At 39.3% G+C, this 27,379-nt stretch overlaps 1 protein-coding gene across 1 annotated transcript in view; it reads left to right on the plus strand.

Moving 5' to 3' along the window:
* ARHGAP42 (Rho GTPase activating protein 42) overlaps positions 1-27,379 on the plus strand; it is a 283,181-nt gene that overhangs the window by 156,050 nt on the left and 99,752 nt on the right. The window contains exon 4 of the mRNA XM_066371165.1: positions 5,779-5,850. Within this exon, the coding sequence (XP_066227262.1) occupies positions 5,779-5,850 (72 nt within the window). The remainder of the gene's footprint in view (positions 1-5,778; positions 5,851-27,379) is intronic.

Genomic DNA, 27,379 nt, shown 5'->3' on the forward strand with positions numbered 1-27,379 from the left:
ATGCTCTATCCACTGGGCCACCGCCTGGTCAGGCCCGAGTTGTAATCTTAATATCCAGGTGCTATTGAGTTGTTGCCGATAATGGGACAGTGTAATCGTTGATTAATGATGAGCTGTGGCTGGCACAGACACTAGACCAACACTTGGAAAGGGGCAAGGAAGTAAAAGTATGAGGTGAATTCCTTTCAGATTTCTTTTAGTGCATTGCCATGCACTTTGTTGATTCTCAGCAGTGAACAACAAGCATTGAAAATTCCTATGGAATAGCACTTGAAAATTCATGGTCTATAGAAAATTATAATTTATGTATACTTAGAGGGGGAAAATGCAAACATGTTTGGAGAATCATTTGTCTAACCACATCAAAACATTTCTGACCATTAGTTTTGAGTGCTTTATGAGCACTCCCTTATGGATATTTATTAGAACCACTTGAATTGGCAAAAGAAAAATGACAGGAAAACGAATGGCCCGATTTAATGTAACGCACCCACAGTTGAAGTGTGTCTACCAGCCAATGCAGTATTGGAAACCATTAGCCAATATTAAAATTGCTTCTCTGCTATAGAAAATAAGTGAAATAGCTGGTAATTACTTTTGATCCATAATTTAAAGGTGTTTAAACCCAAGGTTTAGGTAATGGTTAAAAGTTGTAAAATAGTTAATAAGATCATTGCATCTTAATTGCCAAAATATGACCTTTTCAAGAACTTATATGATCAGTATTTAGGGAGAGTAGTACTAAAATTGCTTTTGTATTTTTCCTAAAGCATCTTAGTAAGGGTCATTCAAAGTAACACATTCCAAAAATATTACGGGATCTTGAATCCCCTGAACTCTGTGACTTCATTTTCTCCGCAGTGTTACCTTTTAGAAGAAGGTTTATCAAGTTTTTTGTGCAAATTTGGGGAGAAAGAGTTCTACCAGAGCCAAAATTGCATTTCTGTAGATTAATAATAATAAAAAAAAAACCAGCAGCAGCAAAAAAAACAACAACCAAAAAAACCTTGTGAAAATTAACACCAAATTGCACCCTGATTCAAATTTTTAATTGTGGGTTCCACTTATGTGTGTCATTTTCCTTTATTTTTCAGTAGCAACAATAAGCCTTTTAAACCTACAAAAATTTAAACCACCTTCTTTATGTCACACTTGAATTACTTCAAAGTTGAAGAATTGCATCCACGTGACCGAGCAGTGTGTAGGGTGAAAGGTATGCGGTCCCTGGGGTATGTGCCGGATGCAACCGAACTGGGTTGTAAATCCACTTTGTGCCCTGTGAGTGTTGCCATTCCCATTTTCATCTCTTGAAGTTAGACTCACATATTGTGAACAGCAGTCCATTGGCTGCACACAAAGGGGTCATCGTATTTCAGATGTAGAACCACAGATGTGTTACAGTGGTTTATGGAAAAATTAGCTTCCTAGTTAATTACTATTGTAGATGGGTAGTCTGGATGGGAACTGTTCTGTTACATTAATTGGGATTTTTATTTTCTGCCTTTGAGTAACCACATTTTAAATCATCTCGGGGAGTTCTAAGACTGCTTGTGATAATTCTGAACACATAGACATGATGAATTCAGTGAGGAAGCAAACATTTATTGAAAGTCTGTTATATGCCAAATGCTTGTTATTTGTAAAGATATTTTTCCCTTTAATTTTTATAAAATCCTTAAGAGATATAGGGGTGAAGACACTGAATCTTAGTGATTTTGGTGCTGAGATTCCCGTGGAACTGGGTCGAACCTGAACACTAACATTCTTAATACATTCCAGATGATTTTTAAATGTTGAACGTCATTACTCACATAAAATTACCTTTAATCTCGATATTGTGAAGAGCTTTGCGTAGTACTTGGTACATAGGAAACACTCGGTAAATCATATCTATTGTTATCTATCATTCTTGTGTGTGTTTCCCTCCCCTCCTTCCTCATTCTTCTGTTTATTACCTCTGGGACTTATTTTTTTATTCTTTCCGTTTTACATTAATAGAATGAGAAGGGGGGAAGAAAGAGAAAAAATATGAGCAAATCCGAAAACAAAAGAAAAACTAAAATACAGAGAATACAGATAGGAAATATTATAATGCTTGCTCCTAGGATAGTTGTTAATGATCCCAATTTGATATATCTCCCCAGGTTTTTTTTTTTATTTTCAGCTCCTATTTAGATAACAGCAGCCTAAGGCATTTGTCAAAGATTTAAACTACTACATATGAATGTGGGTGCCAATGTCTTAGTATACCTATCTACTCCTTTTCCTAATCTTTCTCATCCCAATAAAAACCAATTCATTCTTATTCATTAGTTTTGTTTTGAGGTGGGATATTCTGCCAAGGTGGTTCTTAGAGTCTTCTCATGGCATCAAACTAATAGTTCCAAAGTAAAATGCGTTGTCTTAAATTACTTCTCCACCAAACATACCCTCTATCTCTTTACCCTAGTTCTTAATGTGGTTCCAAAGTTTCAGTGCCTGGGGCAGAAACCTTGGTGCCACTTTTAATTCCTTTCTCTTGTTTCTCAAAAAAACAAACAAACAACTGTCTCTGCCATTCCCTACCACTCATCTGTCAACACTGTGGACACCTGTTCTAGTTCCTCATCACTTCCAACTTGAGCTCCTTCCCCAGCTTCTCCATTGGCAAAGTATGTCTTCCTCTCTTCCTTTTCAAAGCATCCCACATGTTATTGGCTTCCTAAAACAAGTTCCTATAACATTAAAAAAAAATCCTCTGTTTAGAAGCCAACAGCATTCTATATTCAGGCTGCTTTGCCCTATGATGGGTATACTTCAACCTTTTCTTACTTATTCCAATTGCATTAACTACTAATAATGTATACCTCTTCCCTCCAGTTAATGTTCTTATTTATATTATTTAATAATAAGAATATATTACTTCTGTGGAGCCTGCTTTGTGCCAGAACTGTTGGACATGCTTCACATTCATTCTGCTATTCTCAGTTTTAAAATGTTAAATGAGGGTCTGTAACAGGTCAGTGCCCTCACAATTCTGACTGATTCTATGATTGCTTAATAAATGCCCTCTCTCTCTTTGCTGTACCCCCTTCCCTCATGCTGTGCTTAGTTCTCTCTTTTTGCCTTTATTCATGGTGTTCTTTGTTCCTAGAATGATTTTCCCTTTTGGTGTATACAGTTCACATCCGCTATCCAGATACTACATCTACTCATTGAGTTCTCATGGATCTTTCTGTTGTCAGAACTTAATGTATTTATAAGTAGTTCAGCATAGTTAACCATGTGACTCCTTACAATGTAGTCAGTTTTGTCTTTCACTTTTTTCCAAAAATTTTAACAGTGTTTTACAAGCATTAAATGCTTGTTGAATGAACACATTCCCCCCTACTCAAGTATACGTTAACTTTCTGGAAGGTTTGGCCAAGCCTTGACTTTTTCCCATTCCTGCAGATTTCAGACGTGGGCTTGGTGCACATATAAATACCTAGTGACCGGATGTGGGAGAGTCCAAGCCATCTGTCTTTTGGAACAGTCATGGGAAAATTTCTTTGTACACTGTGCACGTCGATACACATCTACACAAAGGGGAAACATAGTAGATTCAGAGATAGCAGTGTGTCTACTAGGTAAATACAGAATGAGATGCATTATCTATGTTTATTTGGAGATAGTAAAAGCTATAAAATTTGAGCAATTACTATATGTAAGGCAGTGAGCTAAGTATTTTATATTCATTATTTTAGTTCTTAGAGCCCAGTTATTGGGTAGACAGGCAACAGATGCTCAGAAGAGTCACATTGCTGCTTATAAGCATCAGAACCCAGTTTAAACCCAGGCATTTTTTATTTTATTTTAAATGCATGTCCTTCAGTGTTATACTGTATATCATCTTAATCAGCCTCATTGTTGGAGTTTTCACCCCTTGAGAAATAGCTCCCTGTTGAAGTTAACTTGTTTCCAGCATAAACATTCAGTAAACCTTAGCCTTTATATTTGCTAATTTTCCAAATTACACTAAAGTGTTCATGACATTGTCCTTTCTCCTTATGCAAACTTAACTTGAAAGGCAGAACCGGCTCTTTATTATGTCTGTGAAATCTGGATGTGGTGTGTGTATGTGTGTATGTTTATATGTATTTGGGCTCCCATGAGAGCAAAAAGATTTAGAGAATGAGAATGAAAAGTGAGCTACTTTGCTACTGTTTCCAGTCATCTCCCTCCAGTAAGAGGCCTGCGCAGTGTGTCTGGAGGGATGCTGGCGGAGCTCACAGAGGGGAATGAGGTGGTGGATGTCAGAGGTGTTCACAGATAGCTCCGCAGAGGTATCCAGACCCCTCAGGTTTGAGGAAGAATCTTGAACTATTGATCTACTTTGTGTGTTTTTAAAGCACAGGATGTTAGGTTGTCTTTTTAAGGTTCTGTCATCACATTTTTCTGCAAATTGGAGAATGACAGAATCATGGAAGGCATTAATACTATAGTTTTATTTTTCTTTGTACTGTCTCAGTGCATTTAGATTCTTGAATTTAAGAAATAAAAGTTGACTAGAAAATAACCACTTTAGTGTAAATAATTAAAAATAAACCCTTTTATTGTACTTTTAAATTTTTGATATAATTTTGGACTTACAGAGAAGTTATAAGAATAATATAAGGAAACAGAGAAATATATTACAATTTTTTTTTATCTTAGCATTTGGTAACGGGGCCTGCTCTCTCCGCACCCCAACTTCACTGAGATGTAATTTACATATAACAGTGTGTCAACTTATGGGGTTCACGTTGATTTGATCCTTTTATACACTGCAAAGTGATTCCCACCATGGCATTAGCTAACACCTTCATTCTGTCACATAATTTCCATTTCTTTTTGTGGTGAGACATTCAAGATTCTACATTTAATTTCAGTGCTTTCTAAATGATTTTTTAAAATCAAGATTTCCTTCCAGCATAATGTTCTCTTAGAAATGTTTATCTTGCCCTGCCGGATAGCTCTGTGGGTTAGAACATCGTCCTGCAACACAGATCCCTGGTCAGGAATGGATTGATGTTCCTGTCTCTTTTTGGCTCTCTCTCTTCCTCTCTCTAAAATCAACAAAATAAACATGTTTTTTTAAAAAAGAAAGAAATGTTTGTCTCCTTATGTTCAGTTCCTGGCCCCTGTACCTGGAATCCTCTCACAATGTTCTTACATATCAATATTAAAAGATTTATGTTTTGAAGTTTTAGGGAAATTCCTGTTTGGAGCTGGGGCTAAAAATATATTGAAAAGAAATTAGATACTTATTTTAGTAGGGTTGGAAATAGGAGAACATTCAAGCAGATCCCAAGTGTAAGGATTCTAATGAAACAGGAAAAAGAACAAGCCTTATTTTATTTTGCAGTTATGAAATTTTAACATTCTGATAGTAAAATGGAAGAACTTTTATATGCATCAATAAAAATGATTCTTAAATTGACTACATTAAAACAATGTAATTAAATGTATTTGTGTATTTAATATTTAATATGCTTATTTCTTAGTTGTAGCTTAAAATAAGAAATTTAAATATTTAAACTAAGTTCTTATCACATGTACTTGTTTTCACATTATTGTTAGGATCAAGTGACATAGTTTGTGAGAGCAACTTAATTATAAAATAGAAAAAGACTACATTATGCGAGGTGTTTTATTTCATTTATAGAAGTGAACAAGAGGGAAATAAGCTGTTTAAGTAAGGTGAATAAAGGAGCCATCTTTTATCAATATTTGTGTGAAATTATACAGAATTTAATATATTTGCATTTTTAATTTCAGATTCAAAACGCTAATGATGTATTAATCGCGCCACTTGAGAAATTTCGAAAAGAACAGATAGGTGCAGCAAAAGTAAGTGTTTCACTTTATTATTCTCCAGATATTCTCCTGATAATTAAAGATGACATAATTTCAGATGTTAATGTTTTTGGAATTAGAATGACCTTTTAAAAAATTCTGTACGTCATTTTAAACTTTTACTCCGAGCCTATTACAAAGACCAGAATTCTTTTAAACATAAAAGATCTTCTTCAACTGAACAGAGAAAAAAAGTCAGCCTAAGTGATTTTTTTCTATCCCCACAATTGTAGGAAATTAACTATTTTAAAAAGGGTGAAGTTATGATAAAATTATGATTAATTATGGCAAAATTTGTTCCTAACACCTATAAAATAAAAATTGTGTACAGGGTATGTTGAAAATCCAGGCAGTTATTATAAAAGAACTTTTATTATTTACTGTGTGTTTTTTCATTGTTAATGAAGACGTGTTTGTGGGAAAACATTAGATGTGTTTGTCAAGCCTTTGTATTAATGTTTAGTTGATTATGTTCCAGTTTAAAGTTTCCCTGAGCCTGATATTTTCTGAAATTTACTTGCATATTTTTTCTTAGGTGTACATTTTAACTACCTCCACGACATTATGTAAGGACATAAAATTTAGAGCTTCCAAAACAGAACTCCTCATCCCTCCTTGCCCATCTTTTCTCTGTTTTGGTTTTCTATCTGGTCAGTGACAAACTCCTTCTCCATTTGAGCAGTACTATCCATTCTTTCCTCCTCTTCTGTTAGAAATTCTGAAATAACATTGTAGCTGGTCTCCGGACTCGCATCCTGATCTGCTATCAAATCTTCCCATCTTTGTCATTCTTTGATGGTGAAACCTTTCAATTGTTTTCCTCGAGAGACTGCTGTTTGCTGTGTTTCAGGACATCTCCCTCATCAGGCGCTGTTGTCTGCTCATCAGTCTCTGTCCAAGGCCCAACCTTTTATTCTCTCCCTGGGGTATTTCCTACCCTTCTCTTGTTGAAGTCTTGCTAGCTCTCCGTGGCTTATCATCCAGCAGCAGGAAGAAGCCTTCCTGATACAGACCTTTCCTCATTTGTTCCTCTTCTAGAATTGATTTCTTTTTCTCTCATAGAATTCAGTACTCCTTATGCTTATATCCTGTAAAAAGCTATCACAGTCTGCTTTTTTTTTGTACTCTTCTGAACAGTCTGCTTTAAATTAGTTTTATGTACCTGTCTCCACCAATTATGAATAATTATCAAGCCAAAGACTAAGTCAGCACCCCTGTTTGTGTTAACTAATGCAGCAAATATTTATCAAAGTCAGGGTTGGACTACTTGTGGCAATCATGGTGTTTAGGACTCAGGGATCCAGCTATAAACAAGACAGACATGCTCCCTGCACTTGTGTCCCTTATTATCTTTTGTGGAAAACAGACACCAGAGTAATTGCACATACACTGAGGATTGTGATCTTGAAGTGCAGGGAGCTTCATGAGAGTATAATTAATGGTGCTGCCCTTGTCCCAAGAACCAGAAATGCCTTCTGGAGGAGATATTGGTTAAGCAGAGCAATCAAGGATGAGAAAGAACTAGCTTGATGTTGGCATATAGGGGTGGAAAAGGCAGAACTGCCCATACATACTTAAAGAAGGAACAGAGTGGGTATGGCTCGAGGCCTTGAAGGAGAGAAGTGGCTGGCATTTTAAAGAAAAAGGATCTCATGTGTTTGAAGTATAGAGAGCTGGGGCTTGTAGGACATGTGCACTGATTTGTTAATGTTTCACAGTTTTTATTCCTTATTTTAAGGGCCAAAGAAAAGTTGGAAGTCGAGGAGTGATACTAGATTCACATTTTAAAATAATACTGTAGTTGCATGTCATGAATGAAGCGGAGGAGAACAAGACTGCTTTTGTGGAAACAAGTTTGGGGGCCATAGCATAGTGAGTGTCTTTAGGTTCAAATGACAGTGGCTGTGGGGACAGAGGGGTGTAGTTCAGGGGTAAAATAGAAAGGGGTAGGAAATGGGTTACGTATTGAGAAGTGAGGAACAGGACGTTGCAATTATACACCCTGGATCTGGGTGTATAATTGGGCAGCGTTGAAGCCACTTCCTGAGATAGGCGATATTTGTATTTTGATGCAAGGATGGTGATTTTGGCTTTTATACATAATGAACCCAAGGTCCCTCTAAGACACTGAAGTGGAAATGCTGAGTTGGCAGGTGTGTAATCAGCTCTGAGTTAGAAATATATTTTTGGGAATTACTGTTCTGTAGGTGGTAATGCCATCCATGGGGGGGGGGGCAGAATAGGTTTCACTGTGAAAGAAGAGTGAGAAAAGAAAAGAACCCTGTCCTATATAATCTGAGAGCTTTCAACACTTGATGTTTGGGGAGAGAAATACAAGTCAGGTAAAAAGACTGAGAAGCAGAGGGCAGAAGAAGAAAGAACAAGAATGTCGTATTTCAGAGCAAGGAAGAGTCTTTTCAGGAGTAAAAATAGCTGATCTTTCCTGACATCCATATTGCAGAGGTTTTCACTGAACTATTAATCTGTGACCTGATTAAGTTCGCAAAGCCACCTGTGATGTGAGTTATAGGGTGTTGTTACACTTGCTTCACAGCCAGGACCACGATGCATGAGGGCCACTAGATCACAGAGCTGGGAGGTCAGACTGTTGAGCTAAAACGAAGCCTTTCTACTTCACAGCCTTGATTTACAGCATTTTACTTCATCAAGTTAAAAAGCTTTGTGAAAAAGATTTTTTTTTTTCTAGTGCAGGATATGACAGGTTTTCTGGCCCATCTAAAATACTGAATTTCATTTGTATATGGATTATTCTTACATAAAGTTTTAAATTAGCTACAGTTGTATGAGGAATTATGCCCATTTTATTTTTTAAACATCTTCCTTGCTGGACAGACCAACAGAGAGCACACAGTAGTGTGTTCCACCTGTGCCTGCTCATGGGAGGGTTCAACCTGTGGGGCAATGAATTCAAATGGAATCTTGAGCATAGAGATTATTGCACTTGGTCTTTTGGTGGTGGTGATTCTGTGTATTTTATCTGTCTGATGCTTTTAATATCAAATTGTTTCTAAGTTTCCAAGTAGTCATTTTTTTTTGTAAGTGAATTAAAAAAAACAGGCATTCTCTTTCAAAATAAACAATTGAGTCAGTTTCCTTTCTTTTGCTATTGCAAAAACATCATGGTAGGAATAGAAGTCCTTGAAGGAGTTCATTTTCTTTTCTGTTGCTTTACGCCCTGTGTTACTTAGGTATTTTCTTACTTGGTAAATAAAGTTAATTCTACAAATGACACTCTGCCGCTTTTCACCGTCTTTTATGTAAATGTTTCCCACAAGTGCGTTCAGGCCGATGAGCCAGCTGGAAGGCAGGAGTGTCTACTAAGCGCAGAATCTTCCAATGCAGTCAGCAAGCTCTGTAGCTCAGTCCGAGTGGAAAACGCTGAGTCAAAGCGGCCCTCTCCTCACCACCAGTCACTCCTATTTAATTGGAGTGGATAAAGTCCATGGAAAGCAGGCATTTCCTTTGTTGTGTGCTCTATGGCACTTTGAGACACCTGATACTTTGCTATGGAAAGTGAGGCCCTGAGTGAGTTACAGTTGTGGGAAGAAAGCACCAGGACTCTGTGAGAGGCATTAGAAAAGGTTAACGGCGGGTGGTTGACCTCAAGGACAGAGGAGATGGGTCCTGCTTTTGGAATAGCTAAAGATTAGAAGAATTATCTATAAACAGTTGTCAAGAATGTGTTTATTTAAAGGTTCTTAGTTTAATGGTATTTGCAGAATGGAATTGTATTGCGGGCCTGGCACCTTATGTATGTCTGAGTGCAGAATTGAATGTTTGTTTCTTTAATTTGCCTTGATACACTGCCACTTTAAAACAGAAATGAGCAGAAGTAGGTTTTCAGAACTTTTAATACTAAGTAGAATTTTCATGATATGACTATATCTAGGGCATCATTATAATAGAGCAGGATGAATTAAATCTGTTTCTACACTTTTTGTATAAATTGACAGCTACATTTCACTGACTATATTGGAAAAATCCTTTCCCCCAGAGAGAATCAATTGTAAGTCATATCTATACTTTCTATAATTGTTTCTACACAAACTGACTTTTACCAAATACTTGATGGGGAAGTGTGTGTATATGTATACGGTAAACATCTGTGTATTTATGTTTTAAGAGCTGGACTGACTCTCAGGAGGCCAAGCACTCATGTCCCACGTATAAAGAGACTGGGCATCTATCTATCTGGTGGCACAGTGAGGGCTAGAACATAATTCCTCAGACCAGTGCCAACCTAAGAATGTCTAAAAGTGTAGAGAACTTTTAGGAGTTTATTTGAACCCAACTGATGACATGCTGGAAAGCAGTATCTGAAATGCTTCCCAGAATGACAGTCTGCACTTTCTTTCATCCTTTTGTAACTCAGGCGAGAAAGTAAGGCAGAGGACATGGAGGTGGGTAAAAGCAAAGGTCTGTGACTGGCTTACAGGATAGTTAACAGGATTATGTGCTCTTTTGAGGGTGATTCTACTTCTGAAGTGTTTAAAAGAGGGGCATTTAAAAGGCGTGATAATCTTTTTTATAGGCCTGGGGCATGGCTACCCACCATGACCTGCCCAGTGAGGAGTTTATGATCGGATCATCCTGTGAGGTTACTTTTGGTCAGATTTATGACGGCACCCTGTTTCGATCCACACCAACTGTCTTTCAACTCCTTCAGGCTACTCTTTAGAATACTCTTTTGGGAAATAGTTTATTTTCTTTACCTGTAGCAAACAAATGATTTAGTGAAATATAATTATTACAAGGTTTCAAATGTGTGCAAGCCTGCCCACTTTGAATCAAGTGATTTTTTATTTTTTTTTTTACAGAGGCAGAGAGAGTCAAGAGAGAGGGATAGATAGGGACAGACAGACAGGAACAGAGAGAGAGAGATGAGAAGCATTAATCATCAGTTATTCGTTGCAACACCTTAGTTGTTCATTGATTGCTTTCTCATATGTGCCTTGACCGTGGGCCTTCAGCAGACAGAGTAACCCTTTGCTCCAGCCAGCAACCTTGGGTTCAAGCTGGTGAGCTTTGCTCAAAACAGATGAACCCACGCTCAAGCTGACGAACTTGGGGTCTCAAACCTGGGTCCTCCTCATCCCAGTCCGACGCTCTAGCCACTGCGCCACCACCTGGTCAGGCAAATCAAGTGAATTTAATATATTTTCCTTGATTTAAAAATTCCCAGCTCACAGTAGGGACTCAATACTGATTGGTTTCATTAGTGATAAAAGAGAGTAGAGAAATATTGCTCACAAAAGATATGTTTTTATTTCTATGGGAAATGTTTTTCAAGACTGGTTTTCACTTTTAATTAGACCTTAATATAAATCATATAAACATTCCTCTATGGTTTAAATACAAAACTAAACAATATAATATAGTCATTTTCAAAATAGAACTGGAGTCTCTTTACATTGATTTCATGTTGAAGACGGTGATAGAACCTGATGATTCTTGTCCCTTTATTCTGTCTATCAGAGTTTGGTTCTGTCATTAAACATTTATTTATTATTTTGAAATATATCTATTTTAGCATTTGGTATTTCAAAATTCTATGGAGAATTGTCATGTTTTTTAATTAATTCCTGTTACAGCTTTAGATTTCTTTCCTTTATATGAAGAATGGCTGGACTCTAATTTGTTGTCTCAGATATACAAATGGTTTAGAGAGATTTTATAAGGATTACAGATGCTGTACTTATTCCTAATTATAACATTTTTGTCAATGAACTGAGTTATTTATCTAACTTTATGGGTAATACTTTGGAATCATGATGAGAACCATCCCAAATAATATAGTTTATAGGGCCAGACTATGGATTGAGGTCACTGTATTTCTCCTATTGTCAGCAAGTACTAAGAGAATTGCCAGGGTCTGTTTTTCATGTCCTGCTGACAGCCACTCGCTGAGCCTCTGTCTCCTGGTCAGATGCTCTCTGGCAAGGACTGTATTTGGGACTAAATTTTCTGGGCAAACTATAAACAATTTTATAGTTGTTTTGAAACTACTTGTAATTCCCTTTATTGTATATTCAGTTGGTAGAACCTATTATGTTATACAGAGTTGCAGAATTACTGATTTTTGTTACTTGATCTTTTAAGCAGTAATAATATTACCCTTTAGAATGGATAACCAAGTACTGCCCTAAGCACTTTAAATGTAAACTCATTTAATCCTCACAACCAACATATTAGTTAAGAAAACTATTCAATTCAAGAAGAAACTGAGGTGCAGAAAGGCTGAGTAAATGGGCTGAGGTCACCTGACTAGTGAGGTGTAGAGTCAGGTTTTAAATAGAAATGGGATAAAGCCTGCAGAGTTCTTTAGTAGCAGCACCACATGTTCAGTGCTCAAGTGATATTTATTCATTTTAAGAAAATTCTCAAACGAGGAAAATAGGCTAGTTAGCTCATTTGGACAGTAAGATAGTGTCTTATAGTTATTTAAGAGCAAGTTCTATAGAGTCATACAAACTTGAGATCAAGACCTGGTGCTCAGTACTTATAGGAAATATAAACTGAGGTAAAAGGATTACCTCTTTAAAGCCTTAGTTTCCCCGTCTGAAACATGGAGAAAATAATAGAACCGTTTTAGACTTGCTATGATAGTATGACATGACATGTCATAAATCGCTTAGCATAATTTCTTCTACATAAACACTAACACATTAATCGCTTTTGTTTTATAATTAATAATGATTATTGATATTATATACTTTCTGTCAGTATTATCCAAAGTGTTGCAGTAAAAATAAGGTTATTGTTCAGCATGTAGGTTAGTTTGACTTATTTTGTTTCATGGACAGAGAGAGACAAAGCTGAGTTGATGATTAAATATTGATAAAGTATAGTTCTCAAGGCTACCACGCAAGAGAGCATTAGATGAACATTACCAATAATTAATAATACTATACAATTTATGGATCACTAGTATTTAAAGCAGTCTTACAAAGTAGGCATTATCATCATTTTCATACACATAACTAATCCGAGACCCCCCCCCCCCAAAATTAAGTAGCATTGCTAACAACCCAGGGGTAGCTGAGTTCTCTAACTGGGACTCAACTCCAAGTCTTTTGACACCTACGACAGTAATTTTGGCACCGTGCCATACCTGCCTTCATGTAAACTTTTTGTAGTTTCTAGTGTGTTTTCACCCCCCTTACAGTATTTGTGTGAGGTGAGTATCAGCACTGTTTGACCTCACTGCTGTCACTAGAAAAACAAACCAGATCACATTCCCCAGGGACAGCACGTCGGCAGTGGGCTCTGACTTGGCAAGTGGCGCCATTCAGTGTCTCTGCATATTTCAAAAATTGCCAAGGTATCATGTTTTCGTGTACATTTCAAACCTTGCCACTTATAGGGAAAAGCTGAGCCTCCCATAGAGTTGGTAACCTGGGTAGGGACATAACCTGACAGCCAGTCTTCTGAATAATTTAAGTCAATTTATAAACATTATATCATTATATGTTAAATGTGTATGTGTGTTTACATACATATATAGATGATTCAAACATTGTTAACTGGTTACTGTGTGCTTATGTAGAAGGATAAACTCTGCTGTTCTAATTTGATTTTAATAAATTATAGAGAAGATTATTGCAATGTTCCCTCCAAATTATTCTTAGGTTGATGCCTGAAGACTAATACTTAGGAAATGTTTTAAGGCTCCTCAAAATGTGTATTTTTACAAAAGATCCTTATGCTAATTTTTAGGTCAGTTTTTAAAAAGATTAATGCAATTTACAATATTATACATAAATTGTAATTGATGAAATGTAGTGGAGCCTCACTATGTTGTTGTTGATTCCAAGACTGAGTGATATTGATAGTGAAACCTTGGTATACACTAAGATTATTATCATTTTTCAATGGTCAGCCTTCTTAGATAAGAATCAAGTCCTTTTTCTTGTAATAAAGTCTTCTGTAGCAAATCCAGTTACTTACAGTTAACCTGGTGGAGGGAGATATTTTGACTAATAAAAATTTTCTTGGTCTCTTTCCTTTAATAGAGGCAACAGTGAGAAGTTCAAAAGCTCCACTTGGAGTATTCCACACAGCCAATTCCCCATGTAAACTTTGTATCTTCTCTAGAAAACTAGGTGGTTTCCTTGGTTCAAGAATTGGTGGTTTGTTTGTGTTTCTTTGTAGATACATCCTTTTCTCTACCACATCAGCGGGCTGCCCTACTGTAGAAGAATGTTTTACGTCATAGTTAATCCTTCTAGATTGGTCCATTTCACGATATGTACTTTGGCTCTGAGCATTGCTATACACATCACTATTTTTACTGACACCTTCCTTGTTCAAGATCATTGTCTTTTCAGTGGTCTCTGAAGTGGTTGGGAATCTTATCAATGATTCCTGCTTTTCAGAGTTAGATGTGTAGAAATATTCTGTAACACTCAGACTTCATATTGACTTCTGTGGAAAACTCAAACAAGAACACAATAAAATTGGGAACACTTTATTTTACATTTACTTTTTAGAATTCAAAGCAAGTTGTAGATAGAAACAGGAGTACATTACAAACTTCAAGTGTAGGTGGGTGTGTAGTATGTATAATTTGATGTTAACTATGGAGCTGTGATAAATGACTACTCTCAGTGAATTAAGCCATCCTGTGTCTAACTCTACTGTAATAGTTACTTGTTTGTTGAGAAAACACTAAAAAAAATATTAGGGTAATCTGGAAAAGAAGAGAAGAGATTAAAGATTTTCCGAATCATTTTCAGAAAATACTAATTTTTGCACTTTTTTTTTAAATCAATTCTTTGGGTTTGTTGAAAATGTATTATGCCAATATTTGAGTTTAATTGTGTTTTACTGAGCTGTTCCTATTGCCCTTACAAATATTTTATCTGTATTTAATTTGAATTCAAACTTTGTAAGCATATGGAAGTAATGGGAAACCCTATAAAACCTATGAATCAATGAGTTGAATATTTAGGATACTTACATAGATTTAAAAACAAAATTATGAACAACTTCAGTCTACTTTTCCTGTAAAATCAAATAAAACTTTTTGTTACATCTGTAATACACGAATTTTCATGTCTAATCCACCAATTAAAAAACTATGCAGTGCCAAATGGTTAGAATTGATCAGGAAGCTTCCACATTTGCTGAACACCTGTTACAGTTAGTTATTCTTACTATGGCATTGTTTCAACTTATTAAACTCTTGTTTTCTATAAACAGCTTCAATTTTTTTTAATTTCTTTAAATTAATTTTAAATTATTGTGTTTACATGGATTCAGTTGTCCCAATCAATATAACACCCTCACCCCCCAATTACATGTCCTCCATTACACCCCCTTTGCCCATTTCCCCCAACTCCCTCCCCGCCTTCCCTCTGGGATTTGCTGTCCTGTTATCTGTATCTATATGTTATGTATATATAATTTCACTAACCCCTTCACCTAGTCTGATCCTGTCCATTCATCCCCTTTCCCTCTGGCACCTGTCTCTCTGGTCCCTGTGACTCTACCTCTGTCTCTATTCCATTCCTCAGTTCACTTTGTTCCTTAGATTCCACATATAAGTGAGATCATATGATATTTTTCTTTCTCTGCCTAGCTTATCTCATTTAGCATAATAATATCCAGGTCCATCTATGCCATCGCAAAACGTAGTATTTCATTCTTTTTCATGGCCATGTAGTATTCCATTGTGTATATGTACCACAGCTTTTTTTTTTCTTTTTTAAAAAAATTTTACTTTATTTATTCATTTTAGAGAGGAGAGAGAGAGGGAGAAAGAGAGAGAGAGAGAGAGTGAGAGAGAGAGAGACGGGGGAGGAGCTGGGGGGAGGAGCTGGAAGCATCAACTCCCCTATGTGCCTTGACCAGGCAAGCCCAGGCAACCTCAGCATTTCCAGGTCGATGCTTTATCCACTGTGCCACCACAGGTCAGGCTGTACCACAGCTTTTTAATCTACTCGTCCACTGATTTACACTTGGGCCGCTTCCATATCTTGGCTATTGTAAACAATACTGCAGTAAACATGGGGGTGCATATCTTCTTTTGAATCATGATTTGGTATTCTTAGGATATATTTCTAAAAGTGGGATAGCTGGGGAAAAAGGAAGTTCCATTTTTAATTTTTTGAGGAAACACTAACACTATATACTCTTCTCCACAGTGGCTGCATTAGTCTGCATGCCCAGCAACAGTGCAGGAGGGTTCACTTTTCTCCACACTCTGTCCAGTACTTATTGTGCGTTGATGTGCTAATGAGCGCCATTCTGACAGGTGTGAGGTGGTATCTCATTATGGCTTTAATTTGCATTTCTCTGATGATTAGTGACATTGAACATTTTTTCATACGCCTATTGGCCATCTCTGTATGTCCTCTTTGAAGAAGTGTATATTCATTTCCTTTGCTTAGTTTTTAATTGGATTGTTTACCTTCCTGGTGTTGAGTTTTAGAAGTTCTTTATAAATTTTTGTTATTAACCCCTTACCAAATATATTGGTGAATATGTTCTCCCATTGTGTGGGTTATCTTTTTATTTTGTTAATGGTGTCCTTGCTGTGCTAAAGCTTTTTAGTTTGATATAGTCCCATTTGTTCATCCTGTCCTTTATTTACTTGCCTGTGGAGATAAATTAGCAAAAATATTGCTACGAGAAATATTGGAGAGTTTACTGCCTGTTTTCTTCCAAGAAGTTAATGGTCTCAACTTACATTTAAGTCTATTATCCATTTTGAGTTTATTTTTGTGAATGGTGTAAGTTGGTGGTCTAGTTTCATTTTTTTGCATATATCTGTCCAATTTTCCCAGCACCATTTATTAAAGAGACTATCTTTACTCCATTGTATGCTCTTACCTCCTTTGTCAAATATCAATTGACCATAAGGCGTGGGTTTATTTCTGTGTTCTCTGTTCTGTTCCACTGATTTGTGTGCTATTTTGATTGCAATGGCCTTGTAGTATAACTTGATATCAGGAAGTGTGATACCATCCACTTTATTCTTAATTTTTAAGATTGCTGAGGCTATTCGTGGAGTTATTTGTTATTTTTCCATATAAATTTTTAGAATATTCTATATCTTTGAAGTATGCCATTTGTATTTTAATAGGAGTTGTATTGAATCTATAGATTGCTTTGGGTAGTATAGATATTTTAATGATGTTTATTCTTTGAATTCATGAACACAGTATATACTTCCACTTTTTTGTATCTTCCTTGATTTCTTTTTTTAATGTCTTATAATTTTCTGAGTGCAAGTCTTTTACTTCCTTGGTTAAATTTACTCCTACTTACTGTATTTTTTTGTTGTTGCAATTTAAAAGGGATTGTTTCCTTTATTGCTCTTTCTGACAGTTTATTGTTATAGAAATGCCACTGATTTCTAAGTATTAATTTTATATCATGCCACTGTGCCAAATTCATTTATCAGGTTTAATAGTTTTTTGACTGAGACATTAGTGTTTTCTATGTACAGTATCGTGTCATCAGCAAATAACAATAGTTTTATTAATACTTCAGTTTTTCCAATTTGGATGCCTTTTATTTCTTCTTTTCTGATTGCTCTGGATAGGACTTCCAGAACTATGTTGAATAAGAGTGGTGAAAAGGGGCACCCCTGCCTTGTTCCTGATCTTAAGGGGACTGCTTTTAAATTTTGCCCATTACGTATAATGTTGGCTGTGGGTTTATCATAGATGGCCTTTATTATATTGAGGTATGTTCCCTGTATTCCCACTTTGCTGAGAGTTTTGATCATAAATGGGTGCTAGATTTTATCAAATGCATTTTCTGCATCTATTGATATAATCATATGCTTTTTATCCTTCCTTTTGTTTATGTGATGAATCACATTTATTGATTTGCGAATATTATAACAGCCTTGCTTTCTCGGAATAAATCCAACTTGATCATGATATATGATCTTTTTGATGTATTGCTGGATCTAGTTTGCTAACATTTTGTTGAGAATTTTAGCATCTATGTTCGTCAGGGATAATGGCCTACAGTGGGTTTTTTTTCCTTTTTAGTGTCTTTACCTGGTTTTGGAATGAGGATAATGTTTCTTTTATAAAAGGAGCTTGGAAGTCTTCTCTCCTCTTGAATTTTTTGAAATAGTTTGAGAAGGATATGTATTAGTTCTTCTTTGAGTGTTCTGTAAAATTCGCCTGTGACTATATCTGGTCCAGGACTTTTGTTTGCTGAGAGTTTTTTGATAACCGTTTTAATTTTATTTGTTGTAATTGGTCTGTTTAGGTTTCCGATTCTTTCTGATTGAGTTTTGGAAGATTGTATGTTTATAAGAATTTATCCATTTCACTTAGGCTCTCCAATGTTTGGCATATAGATCTTCATTGCATTCTTATAATCCTTTGTATTTTTGTGTGGTCAGTTGTTACTTCTTTTTTTTTTTTTTTCCATTTCCAATTTTATTTATTTTAGTCCTCTTTTTTTTTCTTGATTAGTCTGGTTAAGGGTTCGTCAATCTTGTTTACCTTTTCAAAGAACCAGCTGTTGATTTTATTGATCTTTTGTATTGTTTTTAGCCCCTATGTCATTTATTTCCACTCTGATCTTTATTATTTCCTTTCTTCTACTGCCTCTGAGCTTTATTTGTTGTTCTTTTTCTAGTTCTTTTAGATGTAGGGTTAAGTTGTTTATTTGAGCTTTATCTTGCTTTTTTACCCCCAATATTCAATTATTTATTTATTTTTAAATTATTTATTTTTATTCATTTTAGAGAAGAGAGACAGCGATAGAGAGAGAGAGAGAGGAGAGAGAGAGAAGGGGGTAAGAGCAGGAAGCATCAATTCCCATATGTGCCTTAACGGGGCAAGCCCAGGGTTTTGAACCAGTGACATCAGCATTCCAGGTCGACGCTTGATCCACTGCGCCACCACAGGTCAGGTTTATCTTGCTTTTTAAGGTATGCCTATATTGCTATGAACTTCCTTCTCAAGACCACTTTTGCTGTGTCCCTTAACATTTGCAGTGCTGGTTTGGTTGTAATGAATTCCTTTAGTTTTTTGTTTGTTTGTTTGTTTTACTTTTGGTCTGGAAAGCTTTTTATTTCCCCTTCAATTTTAAACAATAGCCTTGCTAGATCAAATATTGTTGGTATAAGTTCTTGTTTGGTATCACTTTAAATATTTCTTGCCAATCCCTTCTGGCCTCAAGTGTTTCTGTTGAGAAGTCAGATGTCATCTTTATGGTGGATCCTCTGCAGGTAATATAACTGCTTTTCTCTTGCAGCTTTTAGTATTCTTTCTTTGTCTCTTATTTGAGCTTTTTCTAGCTTCTTAAAGTGTGCCTGTAGTGCTATGAACTTCCCTCTCAGTACTGCTTTTGCTGTGTCCCATAAATTTTGAATTGTTATATGCTCATTATCATTCGTTTCTAGGAATTTTTTTATTTCTTCTTTGATCTCATTCTTAATCCATTCATTATTTAACAACCTGCTATTTAGTTTCCATGAGTTTGAGAATTTTTGAGCGTTTCTGTTGTGGTTGATTTCTAGTTTCATGCCATTGTGATCAGAGAAAGTGTTTTATTATGATTTCAATCTTCTAAAATTTGTGTAGAGCACTTTTGTGCCCTAACATGTGGTCTATCCTAGAGAATGTACCATGAGCACTTGCTGCTTTAGGGTGAAAGGTTCTGTAGTTATCTATTAAATTAAGTTGATCTAATGTGTCCTTTAATTCTGCTGTTTCTTTGTTGATTTTCTTTCTTGAGGATCTATCTAGTGATGTTAGTGGGGTATTAAAATCCCCTACTATTATAGTATTGCTGTTGATCTCACTCTTTATATCCATCAAAGTCTGCTTTATATATTTAGGTGCTCCTCTATTAGGTGTGTAGATATTTATAATAGTTATATCTTCCTGTTGGATTGCTCCCTTTATCATTATGTGGTGGCCTTCTTTATCTCTTACTATATTCTTTGTTTTAAAGTCCATTTTGTCTGATATAAGTATTGCTACCCCAGCTTTTTTTTCATTTTCATTTGCATGAAATGTTTTTTTCCATCCTTTTACCTTCAACCTATGTGCATCTTTTGTTTTAAGCTGTGTCTCTTGTAGACAGCATATGTATGGTCCTGTTTTCTTATCCATGCAGCTACCCTATGTCTTTTGATTGGATCATTTAATCCATTTACATTTAGGGTTATTATTGACATGTAGTTGTTTATTGCCATTTTATTCTTTAAATCTGTATTCCTCTTTTGCTATATTCTTTTCTCACTTTGATCTGTTTACACCATGCCCCTTAACATTTCCTGCAGCATTTGTTTGGTTGTAATGAATTCCTTGAGTTGTTTTTTGTCTGGGAAACTTTTTATTTCTCCTTCAGTTTTAAATGATAGCCTTGCTGGATAAAGTAGTCTTGGTTGTAGGTTCTTGTTCTGCATTACTTTGAATATTTCTTGCCATTCCCTTCTGGCCTCAAGTGTTTCTGTTGAGAAGTCTGATGTCATCCTTATGGGGGCTCCTTTGTAGGTGATAACTTTTTTTCTCTCACAGCTTTTAATTTTTTTTCTCTTTATCACTTAGCTTTGGTATTTTAATTATGATGAGTCTTGGTGTAGGTTTCTTTGAGTTTCTTTTTAGTGGAGTTCTCTGTGCTTTTTGAATTTGTGAGAGTTTCTCCTGCATTAATTTAGGGAAGTTTTCAGCTATGATATGATTGAACAAAGCCTCTATCCCTTGTTCTTTCTCTTCTTCTTCAGGAACCCCTATGATGCGGATGTTACTTCTCTTTATGTTGTCACAGAGTTCTCTAAGAGTTTCCTCAGACTTTTTGGGTCTCTTTTCTTCTTTCTTCTCTGCTTTCATGCCTTCATTCCAGTTGTCCTCCAACTCACTGATCCGATCCTCAGCTGTACCCATCCTGTTTTTAATTCCTTCCATTGTGGTCTTCATTTCTGATATTGTATTTGTCATCTCTGACTGATTCTTTTTAATATTTCAATATCCTTTTTTATACTTGCTATTTCTTTATTTCGGTGTTCGTGATGACCATCCATTGTTGTTCTAAGATCCCTAAGCATCCTTACAATCATTATTTTAAACTCTGCATCTGGAAGTTTGATTATTTCCATATCACTCAGTTCATCTCCTGAAAGTCTCTCTTGTGGTTTCATTTGAATTGCACTTCTTTGTCTTCTCATTGTGCCTACCCAGGGTGTTTTCTTTGTAGAGCTGGTTGAGTCTAGGCTTGGTGTTGTCTGCCTGTAGTTTTTACTTGTGTTGTTTCTAAGTCTTCTTGGGTTGGCATCAGCTATTATTTGTAATCCACTTTAGGATTTGGGCCACTTTGAAGTCTTGATTTGTTTGTTTTCTTAACAGGTGATTGTCTTGTTTGCTGATCTCAGCAGGGGGCTTATTTGAAACTGTATCCAGGAATGCGGTGGGTGTGACCTGAGGCTTTGAAATCCTCTTTTGCCAGTTAATCTCTCTGGGGGTGGGTTGCTTTCTCAGCTTCAGTAGGGGTAGGTGTATCTCAGCTCTCCATGGAGACCTGAGTTACTGCCCCTCTTCCCCACTTCTTGTTTTCAGCTGTGTCTTGTTGCGCTGATTGGAGCTGGAGAGATGTCTGTATCTCTGTGACCCAGAAGTACTTTTGTATTTTGCTTTGTGGAAGGATCAGCCCCTCCCCCAGTTATGGCCACCTCCAGCACTGAATGAGTCAGCGTTTTATGTCATCACCTATATTCCTCTCCCCCTCACCATCCGTCTCTCTCTTTCTCCTCTTTTTGGAAGACAAGCAGGCCCTTTCAACATACCTCGTTCCCTGGTCGCAGGTAAGTGGCTGTGAGCAGTACTTACTGCTCTCCTCCTTGGAATTGAGAGCTGTAAGGCCAGGAGCCATGGCTGTCACTATCAAAGCAGCTGCCTGGCCCATGCAGGTTCCCATTGGATTCGGGCAGATGGTAGAGAAACGGCGGAGTCGGAGGATGGTGGGCCATCCTATTTATTGGTGTCTCACCAAGACAGGCAAACCACAAAAGAAGACAAGGAAAAAGCAGAAAACCAGCTTTTCCCATGAAGGGCAAGGGATCAGGGAAGCCCCTGCAATCGTGATAGCAGGAACTGACTGACTCAGCTCCTGGTCTGTCCCATTTTATAGTGTAGAAAACCAAAATCCCTTAATCCAATATACAAACAAGGAAGTCTCTGATACAAAGTCACTTATCCAAGGCATAATTGGATTCCTCATGAGAGTGCACCACCCAGATCATACAATCAGTCAAGGGTGTGGGGAAAAGCTTAGTCCTAAAACCAAACCCTAGGCCACAACGACCTGGCCTGCTTATAGCCTGTCCCCCACACCCAATATAAGTCATAAGCGAGCAAACATATATATCATATTTACAAAGTTATTTGACCAACATTCCACCCCTTTTGCTCGCTTTACAATCTAAACCACAGGCATCTTCCATGATGGTCACTGTGCAAGGAATAGGATACATTGCATAAACAGAAATAGTACCAATTACAGCAATAGGATTAACAGATCAAAAACTATGGGCGAAATGAGAGAGCTGTCAGTGGCACCAAGAGAGGCAAATCCTTTCCCTCTGGCAGAATACAGGCCAGAGTTTTGTCTGCAGACAGCACCGTAGCTGGCACCAGAGGCTGCCCTGAACGGGCATACCAAACCTTATTGGCCAATACACCAGCATCTGCTGGTTCTATGTGTAGTAAAATAGGAGAACTCATTACTGGCCATAAAGAAATTACAAAGGTGCCCTTCAAAATGCTGTCCCCTTGAGCACTCAAGGGGTAATACACTTCTACCTTAGGTGGCCAGGTGCTGGTTGCCCAAGGAGTTAACTGGAGGTCCCCCTCTAGCCCCTTTCCCCATGGTGCCAACAAGGCCACCCATCTCAGATGGGGGGCCTGTACAGTCCAGGGCCAAGTCCATTGAAGCCGTTGTCCTTTAAGAAGGGCTGTTGGAGCAGGCAAGAGCACGTTGCCCTGCTGTCCAAAACCTGGCTTGAGTAAAATGTCCTTGGTGCATATCTGCAACTGAATGGGGGCAGCTGTCCGATGCAGGAGGGCCTCTACTGGAGCTTCGCTCCCCCGTCAAGGTCGCTCATTCAAAATCCGGAGTACTGTCCATAAGCGGCGTGTCCATCCAGTAAGAGAGCCAGTGCCCCCCTCCTGTCGCAGTCCCTGCTTTAAGAGTCCATTATACCGCTCAATGATACCAGCAGCTTGGGGGTGGTAGGGAACATGGTACTTCCAGCCCACCCCCAGCTTTTGAGCCCATTGCCTCACCATTGAACCAGTGAAGTGGGTACCATTGTCACTTTCAAGGACCAGCGGTCGCCCGTATGCAGCACTCAGGCGGTCCAGAGCCTGTATGACTGCCCTCTGGTCAGGGTTACGAGCAGGGTAAGCAGCAAGCAGCCCGGTGGCTGTATCTACACAAGTGACTGCATATTGGTACCCTTCTGACTTTGGTAAGGGTCCAATAATGTCTATCTGCCATCGTGTCAGTGGAACATGACCCCTCTGGATCTGTCCAGGTGACACCAGTGGTCTCTGAGGGTGCTCCTTGGAACATACTGCACATTGCTCACAGGCTGCAAGTACCTCTGCATAGGACACAGGCAAGTTCCAAGCCTTAACCGTAGCCCACATAGTTTTCTGTTCTGCATGGTTCAGGCGCCGGTGGAGCCACTGTGCCACATCACCTGCAGGGCAGTCTCTAACCATCGCATCCTTGCCAACGTATCTGCCTCATCATTCCCAGGATGGGCTAGAGGGGCATGCCTTGTGACATGATATACTGTCACCTGCTCCTGGTGTCCTATTTCCCATAAGTCCTGCCACATAGCCTGACCCCATAGTGGACGGTGCATTATCACCCACTGGTTAATGTGCCAAGTAGCAATCCAAAGGGTAAGTCCACGATAGACAGCCCAGCTGTCAGTACAGATTACCAGAGGTAAAGGTTCATTATGGGCAACTAGCCAAACAGCTCTTAATTCTGCCCATTGGCTGCTTTGGCCTATACCCGTGTCCATCCAAATAGTCTCAGTGGCCGGATGGAAGGCGATAGCTGTCCATTTGGCAGGTTGGCCCCTGCTGGAACCATCAGTATACCAGGCATCCTCGGGGATGGGCACCTGCCCCTCCTGGTAGGGACTGACTTCAGGTTCTGCCTCCTGAGCCCCAGTTGCACCTGACTCTAAGGTCGCATAGGTGACTGGACCCAAGACTTCCTGCAGTTCTGCCCTCAATGGGCTGGTGCTAAGAGCACAGCGTTGCTGCAGGTAGGCACCCCACTTGGCCACGGTGGAAATTTGGGCCATACCACTGCGTGGTTTAGTTGCCCAATCTCTCACCCATCCAGCAAATAGGGTATGTTGTCTTGACTGTAACTGGTGTTGTGGTTGTAATACTCTCAGTTGCCAGGAAGGCAGCATACACAGCTGCCAGCTGCTTCTCCACTAATGAGTAACGAACTTCAGCACCTTTCCACAATTGGGACCAAAACCCAATAGGTTTCCATAGGCGCTCTGTCCGTTGCCACAAGCCCCATCCAAACCCCTCTGAGGTTACATGAACATCCAGCTCACAGGGCCTGGCAGGATCAAACACATTCAAGGCCTGTGCCCCCTTGACCGCTCTCTTTGCTGCTGCAAATGAACCTTGCGCCTGCTCAGTCCAATCCCAACGAACCCCCTTTCAAATAAGGTTGTACCGGGGGTGTAGTAACTGAGCCAAATGGGGTATAAATGCTCGCCAATACCCCAACAAACCTAAGAATTCCTGTAACTGTTTTACTGTAGTAGGCACGGGGTATGCTTGAATCTTATCTATAACTGCGTCAGGGATAACTTTTGTCTTACCCGACCAGACAACTCCCAAGAATTTAACAGATAACCCAGGTCCTTGTAATTTGTTCTCGTTGACTGCCCAGCCACATGCTTGCTCCAATTCTGGAAGAGAATCACTAGTTAGCATAATATCATCAATATAATGGTACATGCGAACTACCTCTGGCTGTTTCCATTTAGCCAGGTCAGCAGCCACCAGCCCATGGCACAAGGTGGGGCTATGCAAATAGCCCTGGGGTAACACTGTGAAGGTCCATTGTCTCCCTTCCCAACTGAAGGCAAATTGGTCTTGACTCTCTGCAGCTATATCAATAGAGAAAAAAGCATTGGCCAAGTCTGCCACAAAGTGGTATGTCCCCAACTCATGGCTTAGCCGATCCATCATGTTAGCTATTGAGGGAACAGCAGCGTGCAAAGGGGGAACAACTTTATTAAGTTCCCTGTAATCTACTGTCATTCTCCAGGTTCCATCTGCTTTGCGCACAGGCCATACCGGGGAGTTGTAAGGATTGTGTGCTGGCCGGATGATCCCCACCTTTTCTAATTCGAGGATTGTCCCTGTGACTTCTTCATAACCACCTGGCAGGCGGTACTGCTTGGTGTTAGTCACACGCCGAGGGATGGGTAATAGCAAAGGGGAATGTGATGCGTGTCCCCGCAATACGGCCTTCACGACCCTGATCCGCAGCCGCAACTCCCCAGCTGTAGTTTCCAACCACAGTCCTTGCAAGACATCTACCCCCAAAATATATTCAGGAATAGGAGATACATACACCTTATATGACTTAGGAGGCAGTCTTCCTATCCCCAATGGAATAGTTATTGGCTTCACTTGAACAGTTTGTCCCCCGTAACTGTCAATGGCCACTGGGGTCCCAGCAAACTGCTCTGGGTTCCCATAGAGGAGGGAACATTCTGCACCTGTATCCACCAAGGCCAACACCCGTTGTACATTGGAAGGGGACCAGTGGATAGCCAGTTCCATGTGTGGCCTCCGGTCCCCACCCACCCCCATTAGACAGGTCCCTCGGCCCTTTTCCTATTCAAACTGGTACAATGGGTCTTGGGAGTTCTCCTCTCCCTCGGCCGTCTCTATCATATAATCTTGTAACCGAGCTGTGCGCGCACCAAACATTGTATTGGTAGCTGCTGGGGCCTTTTGTCTCAGTGGCTGGAACTTCTGTTCTGGTTTAAGCTGCCGCCAAAGCTCCAAAAGAATTTTATTAGACTGGCCATCCAATTTCCCCTTATCTGCTCCAGCCGCAATCAAATCTACCCACATCTGTGTTCGGGTAACCTTTACAGGCCCGTTTCCCTTGGTAGTTGGGGGGGCAACATAGGCAGCAGCCCTCACTGCTTTATGATCCCGAGCAGCCTCCAGCTCTCCCAAATCTGCTACCATCTGTGTGACTGCATTGATGGGCTGCCCCACATAGGGGCCCAATATAGCCACAAGTGAACCAAAAAGGGCTGACGGGGCGCTAGCAAGGACAAATTCCCTCATTTTTGCCGTAAACACTTCCTCGTCTGGCCCACGGGACCCAGGGTTGAAAACAGCATTCTTCATACCTAGTTACCGAAGGACCTTTACTAACTCACTGTAACACTGCCACCGACTCATTGCCCCCGGCAATTCTCCAGCATTCTGCCAGACCATACGAATGGCAGCCATCACCCATTCTAATAGGGTATGGTCTCCTGGGTTGCCATGGCAGTTCTGAAGACGCTGCCTCAAGGAAGAGTGTGTGGTAATGGCGGCCAATTTCTCCATCTCTGTTCCGGAGAGCATGATGCCATCCACCCTTATATCCCATAATCGTAGTAACTAGGTTACCAGGGATTCAGTAGGTTTCTGTCTAAATTGTGCCCCCAACTCCATCAGCTCTGCCTGGGTATAGGGCTGGACCACAGAGTGTTCCATTACCTGGGCAGGAGGCTGTGGCTGCCCCTGAGGGACTCTTTGCTGCTGGGTTTTTACCTTTTTGGCAACCACTGGTCGGGCTCTCAGTGTGCGTATGGCAGCTTCAGCCTGAGCCTTCTCATCTTCAGAAGAGGAGTTGCAAGCACCTGCTCCCGCTGACTCAAAGCCAATCCACCGGCATGGATGCTGCTGCTCCTTTGGTGACCGTTTAGGCTCCTGTGTCTGCTGGCTTTTGGCTGGAAGCTGAGACTCGAGCTCTTGAATCCGCAGTTGTTTCTCCAACAACTGCCGGTGAAAACGTTCAGCTTTCAGGTTAAACTGCAACTCGCGAACCCGTAATTCCTTCTCCAGTGCTCGCTCCAATTCCAGCCTTTTCTGCCATTCTATTTGCAATTCACACTGAAGCTTTTGACCTCGGGCAGCTTCTCGCACAGAACTCCTGGTTTCCTCTTGAGTAAAAAACATGTAGCCCATGGCCCCTAAAAGGACAGCCATGAGGAACCAGAGCAGCAACCAGTACTCTACCCCACCCATCAAGGGTGGCGGCCCCATACCAATCTCTGAATCCTGCCGCAAACTACGCCAGTTGTAAGGCCAGGAGCCATGGCTGTCACTATCAAAGCAGCCGCCTGGCCCATGCAGGTTCCCATTAGACTCGGGCAGATGGTAGAGAAACAGCAGAGTCGGAGGATGGTGGGCCATCCTGTTTTTTGGTGTCTCACCAAGACAGGCAAACCACAAAAGAAGACAAGGGA

The sequence above is a fragment of the Saccopteryx leptura genome, chromosome 1 (assembly GCF_036850995.1).
Source record: "Saccopteryx leptura isolate mSacLep1 chromosome 1, mSacLep1_pri_phased_curated, whole genome shotgun sequence".
In the NCBI taxonomy this organism is placed as follows: Eukaryota; Metazoa; Chordata; class Mammalia; order Chiroptera; family Emballonuridae; genus Saccopteryx; species Saccopteryx leptura.